The sequence below is a fragment of the Muntiacus reevesi genome, chromosome 5 (genome assembly GCF_963930625.1).
Source record: "Muntiacus reevesi chromosome 5, mMunRee1.1, whole genome shotgun sequence".
Lineage (NCBI taxonomy): Eukaryota > Metazoa > Chordata > Mammalia > Artiodactyla > Cervidae > Muntiacus > Muntiacus reevesi.
In genome coordinates this window covers 107,613,482-107,620,807 of record NC_089253.1, presented here as the reverse complement: position 1 = coordinate 107,620,807, position 7,326 = coordinate 107,613,482, and the positions used below count along the sequence as shown (strand labels likewise).

Below are 7,326 nucleotides of genomic sequence, written 5' to 3'. Positions count from 1 at the left end.
CCTTATCTAGTCTGAAAACAAGCTATTTTCTTTCACTGATGCATTTACTTTCTACAGACATAACTTTTTTTAAAATTTCTTAAAGCATTGAAATTTCCATCCGACATCCACTGGAATCCAGAGGTAGACCTGACCAGCTGGCCATGTCAGTCTCAGCAGTTTCCCTCAGGTTTTATTATCAGTAAACTAAAAGTTTTAGTGAAAAACACTTTTGTGGGTGGGAAGGGCCTCAGAAGTTTTCATTTAAGCTATTTAATATTAGACACTGTCAGATTGGGCTAAAAATCAAATTGCCTAAATTGACTTTAGAAAAGGGAGTTAGTGGCAGGTTTCAAGAAACTGGCAAGACCACTGATATTAGTACCTAAGCGGTCTTCTGATGTGAGAAAGCTTAATTGAGTCCCTCTCCACTTAATGAAGTCAGCAAACAGTGTCCCCAGTCTGCACAACTGATATTAAGAACCACACCTTCAATTTTCCAGGCGGACCATAGTTGCCCTCCTCCCACTTCCCTCGCAACCCAGACAGGCGATTTACACACAAGGAGGCAGTGAAGTTGCTTCAAAATATTTAATACGTGTTAGACACGTAAAGTTACATTTTTATACAAAAATCAATACAACGAAGGAGAAAATACTGTACAAAAAACTTGTCAGTTCCCCCAACCTTTATACAACAAAGACTGGAGTCACTATCTACAAAACCATAGGGCCTTTCCACTGAGGGCTTGTCTGTAAACTTTGTTTCCTTAAACACTTTTTAAAAGCACTGTGTAGCAGTTCTGATCTAGAGCTTTTAAAAAATAAATCTTTCTCTATAAACTCCATATTTCCAAGCTTGAACTCTTCTGTGAAGTTCATCAAGTTTTCTTTCTCCCCCCGTGAGGAAGACAAGAACCGCTAACACTCCCTCTCCCCGAGTAATCACAGGGTGTAGACGTTTCTTCAGTGACAGAGAAAGGTGGGGAAGGAGAGAAATAATACAAGTCTCTACTCCAGCCTAAATCCCTCTAGTCCGAGGAAATCCTGGGAGGAAACGCCGCTCCTGGCCCCGGTGCGGTTCTAGCTTTCATGTAAGAGGTGTGTGTAAAGTCCCTTCCTCCCCCGAGAGCGAACGGGGAACTCCCCGGCCCCGGCCTTTTTCGCCGCTTCCTCCTCGGCGCTGCCGGCAGAGGAAAGTCCCTGTCTGCCCCAATCTCCTAAACCGCGGGGAAGGGGTGACGCTCTCCAGAGGGACAAAATAGCCTTAATTCAACGAGACAAACTGACATACACAGACACAGACACAAAAGTCCACGATCGCCGTCCTCTTCCAATAAGTCTCCCCTTCCCAAGTCTCCAGAGGAGACCCGAGAGGCTCGGCCCAAGCGGCCGCCAAGCCCAAGGGCTGTCTGTGCCGCCCGGCGGCACCCCCTCACGCTCGGCACCGACGGCCTCGGGGGCGTCCTCGCCGCCGGGAGAGGCCCAGCCCTCACGTCTGGACGCCCGCTGCTCAACTTCCTCTCCGCACGGGGACCCCGGGGGCTCAGAAGGCCACGATGGCAGTGCTCCAAGGGTTAATGTCTCTCAGCACCGGCTTATCGCAGCAGATCTGCCCGGGCTCGGCGGCTTCCGGACCGCTCTCCTCTCCCTCCGCTTCCTCCCGGCCGCCCCCGGGGCTTTTCCGTAAGAGTCCCGAGAAACTGGAACCGAAGATGCTAATGAGGTTAGCCACGTTACCGGTCTCCATCTCCTCCTCCTCCTCCTCCGCGGCCGCTGCCACCCCGCCCGGCTGTTCCTCTGAGTTCCGGCGGGGTTTCTTGAGCGGGGTCGAGCCGGGCGCCGGGCAGTCCGCGGGGCCGCCGCCCACCCCTGCCGCGCCGCGCTTTCTGGCGCAGACAGGGGGCGACGCGGGGGGCTCAGCCGCGGCGGGGCGCGGCGCGAGGCAGCGGTCCACGCGAGGGGCCGCGCTCAGCTTGTCCTCGTCCCCCGCGGGGCAGCCGCAAGGGCCGCGCGCTGCCTCGGGCCCCTCGGGGAAGACCCCAGAGACTCCGGCGGGACCCCCGAATCCGACCGCCGTCTCTCGCGGTCCCTCCACGCGGCGCCAGGCAGCTTCCGGCGCCTCCGCCTCTCCGCCCTGAAGAATGTCGCCGGCGGCCGTCACCGTGGCCGCGGGCTCCGCGTCACCCGCCCTTGGCACTTCTGGGACGGCAGGGCGCTCCGGCTGAGGCTCGGGCTCCGGCCAGGCGGCACGGCCGGCCGGCGGAGGAGGCTCCCCCCAGCCCGCGGGTGGCCCGGCCGCCGACTCCTCGGGCTGCTGCGGCGGCGCCGGGGCCCCCGGGTGACCAGCCAGGTAGAGGCCGGGGCAGGGGTCGCTCAGGTAGACCTGGCGGGCGCTGCGGAGCACCAGCGAGACCAGGAGGTTCTTGTGCAGTTTGATGCCGCCGCGCTGGACCCGCGAGTTGTAGATCTTGCCCAGGGAGATGCTGACGATGCGGTGAGCCTCCAGTTTGAACTCCATTCTGCCTCCTCCTTCCCAGGGCTGTCGCGGAGGTGAGGGGGTGAGCCCCGGCCCACGTTCCGAAGCTGAGACGGGAACAAGAAGTGTCAACAAGTCTGCCACGGGGGGTGGACCCTCGGTCTGTGAAGACTCCCGAAGAGAAACGGCTCTGACGACGCGCTCAATAGCCTCCACGCCCTCACCACTACAGTCACACAGGCAGTTTCGCGTCCCGTCGCTAACTGAAGGCAAGCTGGCCGCCCGGCGCCTTATAAAGGCCTCTCGACAGCCAATCGCGAGAGGCCGCCAACCGTTCCGGGACCATCGGCGCGCCCTCGTGCGCCTCCAGCGGCCAATCAGAGACCGAGGAGGGGCGCCAGGGCTTTTCGAACGTTAGTCCCGCGGAGAAGCTTCTTAAAGGGGGAGACGCGCGCGACCGCCCGCAGGCGGTTACCCCGAGACAGTGCTGCGAGCGCCGGTGATGCGTAGAACGGGACAGCCACCGTGTTGTTTGTCCTTAAAGGTGCTGGCCTGTGCGCTGCTTCCCGGAACCAGAGCGAACTAAACCATTCGAACTTTCATCCGAGTATGGTGGTGGACTTTGTTCGGCAATAAAGCCTCGATCCTTCCTGGATCAGCTCTCCTCCCATTCCCACCCCGCACCACCGTTTCCAAGGCGACAGACACCTGTAAGCTCCGCGCAACCTAAAAGAAATGGAGACGAAGGCAAAACGCGGCACAGGATTCGCCTAGATAACATAATTTTGCTACAAGATATTTAGCAGATATTAATTTTGCATAAGTCCCTTGCCTCCTAAAGTCACATACACTCCAGTACCTGTCAATTGTAACACCGAAAAAAGAAAACGGGGGTTGTAAAAGTTCCAAAGTTTTTGTCTCCTCAGGAAGGTTTTGTGTCTACCTACAAAGTTTTTGGCTCTCTATTTAAGCTAGTATTCATCACTTTGTTCTCTAGTTTCTAGAACGAATACAGTTGTAACATCAGTTACAGTGAAAGGTGGCTCACGTTCTTCACAACGATTTTTCTTCAACACGAGGACTGACCAATCCACCCTTGGGGGAAAAAACCTAACATGTTATAAAAGTACAAATAGAGAAGTCCTGTATTCCCATCATGATGTCATAATTTTATTTTGTGTCAAGGTAAAAATTTAAAGGAAGAGTGTTCCAGAATTTTCTGGTCAGTTGATGACTTAGTTTATTTACTGATCCTTACACCAGAGAGTTGCCCAGGGTCCTAGACTGGGTTCCTGGAGAGTCAGTTTGAGTTAGTCCCAGCTAAGCTCCACCATAGACCTGCCTGATGCTGGTAAATAACCTCAGGATGCTTCAATTTCTCCAAGCCTAAAAAGGAGAAATCACATACACATCTGCTCTATTATGCAGTATCTTCTGATGAATGACAGCTCTCATCCACTATCTGAGTCACCAAACTAAGCACAGTTTTCTTGAAATCCATGTGGAACACTAGCCTGATCTTGCATCGGGGTTTGGCCAAGTAATGTATTTAGTTGGGAAAAGTACTAGTGAAAGGTAGGTTTGATTAGGCTAATTCATAATCAGGATGTGATGGCTCAATAATTATCTATCCTCACAACTTAATGATGATAACAGACACTAGTCCATAAGACCCAGAGTTCCTCTTCCCTAAGAATTTCCAGCTCACCTAAAGAAGGAGATAAAATGACAACACAAATAATTACAAAAGCAAGCCGTGTGTTTCGTGTAACAACAAGCAATTTTTTTCTTCTATTTACTCTTTCGTTGAGAGCTAGTCATCACTATAAAACACTAAGAACACAGGCTCTGAAGATAAGCTTCCTGAGTTGCAATCCCAGCTCTACTTTTTGCCTGCTGTGTGACCTTTGGAAAATAAATTCACTTCTCTGTGCCTTGGTCTTTTTTGTCTTAAAATAGAGATGATAGTAATAGTACCTACCTCTTACAGCTGTTGTGAAGAGAAAACAAGGTATCACATGCTAGCAATGAATGTTTAGAACATCACACCTTACATGACTTGGGGTGGAAAAAGACAGGGGAAGGAAGGAACCTAGATGGAACAAAGAATTTGTATTTGAGGAGGGTGTTGAAAATCCCCAAGGTGGGGTCCACAAGTTCCAAGCAGCAGGGGCCACTGAGTCCATTGTAAGGAATACTTCATTTGGCAGGAGTGCCAGCACCTACAGTAAGTGGAAAGACTGGAAATAGAGCCTGGGGTTACATAATAGAGGGTTGTGGATACCTATGAGCAGATGAAGAAGCTACCAAAGACTGTTTACTAAGGGAACCACAGAATGGATTCTAGAACGGTCAGCACCCTTAATTACCACTTAATTATAAAGGAGACCACTTAATCATGAAGATCTAGGGGGACTTTAGGCAAAGAGTAGTAAACGTCTGAACCAGGTGGAGATAGTAAGAATGAAAAAGGCGAGAGACAAAAGGAACTTTAGTGATGATCTGGATGCTCTCCCCGACCAACACTGGTCCCTGCTAGACCAAGCCTTCCTGACCCACCTGAGAGGGGAGTCCCCCCATCCGCCATACACCTTCATCACTGTCTCTGTTACTTCTTCCCATCATGCCTAGAACTGCTCCCCAACTGCTCTCTGATCATAGGCAGGAGCCTATCTCAAGTTTGTAGCCAGGAGATAGTGAAAATATTTCACAGCTGTAGGACGCAGGCACTGACCATCAGGTCCTGGAGGCCCTTCCAGTGCAGGGGTTTGGGGCAGGCTCCTGCAAGAGGCGTTGCATGGCCTGAAAGAGGGGCACTCATGAGTTTCTGCCAACTAGTATGGCAGCATTTCAAGGTTATGACACCTGAGGTGGCCATACCAAGTCCATGGTGGTTTAGTCACTCAGTCGTGTCTGACTCTTGCGACCCCATGGACTGTATGCAGCCTACCAGGCTGCTTTGTCCATGGGGTTCTCCAGGCAAGAATACTGGAGTGGATTGCCATTTCCTTCAGGGGATCTTCCTGACCCAGGGATTGAACCTGGGTCTCCTGCACTGCAGGCAGTTTCTTTACCAACTGAGCTACCAGGGAAGCCCACCAAGTGCATACACACTTGGATTAATGAATTCCACTGCAAACAAAGCTAGTGGAGGTGATGGAATTCCAGTTGAGCTATTTCAAATCCTGAAAGATGATGCTGTGAAAGTGCTGCACTCAATATGCCAGCAAATTTCGAAAACTCAGTGGCCACAGGACTGGAAAAGGTCAGTTTCCATTCCAATACCAAAGAAAGGCAGTGCCAAAGAATGCTAAAACTACCGCACAACTGCACTCATCACACACGCTAGTAAAGTAATGCTTAAAATACTCCAAGCCAGGCTTCAGCAATACGTGAACTTCCAGATGTTCAAGCTGGTTTTCAGATGTTCAGGCTGGTTTTAGAAAAGGCAGAGGAACCAGAGATCAAAAGGCCAACATCTGCTGGATCATCAAAAAAGCAAGAGAGTTCCAGAAAAACATCTATTTCTGCTTTATTGACTATGCCAAACCCTTTGACTGTCTGGATCACAATAAACTGTGGAAAATTCTGAAAGAGATGGGCATACCAGACCACCTGACCTGTCTCCTGAGAAACCTATATGCAGGTCAGGAAGCAACAGTTAGAACTGGACATGGAACAACAGATTGGTTCCAAATAAGAAAAGAAGTACGTCAAGGCTGTATATTGTCACCCTGCTTGTTTAACTTATATACAGGGTACATAATGAGAAACGCTGGGCTGGAAGAAGCACAGGCTGGAATCAAGATTGCCGGGAGAAATATTAATAACCTCAGATATGCAGATGACACCACCCTTATGGCAGAAAGTGAAGAAGGACTAAAGAGCCTCTTGATGAAGGTGAAAGAGGAGAGTGAAAAAATTGGCTTAAAGCTCAACATTCAGAAAACTGAGATCATGGCATCCAGTCCCATCACTTCATGGCAATTAGATCGGGAAACAGCGGCTGACTTTATTTTTCTGGGCTCCAAAATCACTGCAGATGGTGATTGCAGCCATGAAATGAAAAGATGCTTACTCTTCTTGGAAGGAAAGTTATGACCAACCTAGATAGCATATTGAAAAGCAGAGACATTACTTTGTCAACAAACGTCCATCTAGTCAAGGCTATGGTTTTTCCAGTGGTCATGTATGGATGTGAGAGTTGGACTATAAAGAAAGCTGAGTGCCGAAGAGTTGATGCTTTTGAACTGTGGTGTTGAAGAAGACTCTTGAGAGCCCCTTGGACTGCAAGGAGATCAAGCCAGTCCATCCTAAAGGAAATCAGTCCTGAATATTCATTGGAAGGACTGATGCTGAAGTTGAAACTCAATACTTTGGCCACTTGATGTGAAGAGCTGACTCATTTGAAAGACCCTGATGCTGGGAAAGATTGAGGGCAGGAGGAGAAGGGGACGACAGAGGATGAGATGGTTGGATGGCATCACTGCCTCAATGGACATGGGTTTGGGTGAACTCCGGGAGTTGGTGATGGACAGGGAGGCCTGGTATGCTGTGGTTCATGGGGTCACAAAGAGTTGGACACGACTGAACAACTAAACTGAACTAAACTGAATAATGATATTGTTGACCAGGCACTGAGCTCGCCACTGTAGAGGCATTATACATCATCCTTACAAAGTTCTGAAAGTAGATGTCTTTATCTCCATTTACAGGTGAGGTAACTAAGACTCTAAAAAGTTAAGTGATTTTCCCGAAGTCATACTGCTGTAGATGGAAGAGAGTGTGCTTCAGTTCTGAATCTGTTTAATTCTAAAGCCTGGTGAGTTTGGGGCTCAGGGGCTAGATTACCCTTGTTTCATTTCTTGC

General features: G+C 50.0%; 1 protein-coding gene across 1 annotated transcript; it reads right to left on the bottom strand.

Annotated features, from left to right (window-relative positions):
• Positions 1-556: 556 nt before the first annotated feature.
• Positions 557-2,733, bottom strand: IER5 (immediate early response 5). Its single transcript, XM_065936164.1, has one exon. It carries the CDS (start codon positions 2,497-2,499, stop codon positions 1,525-1,527), a length of 975 nt encoding a protein of 324 aa, XP_065792236.1. The 5' UTR covers positions 2,500-2,733; the 3' UTR covers positions 557-1,524.
• Positions 2,734-7,326: the final 4,593 nt, after the last annotated feature.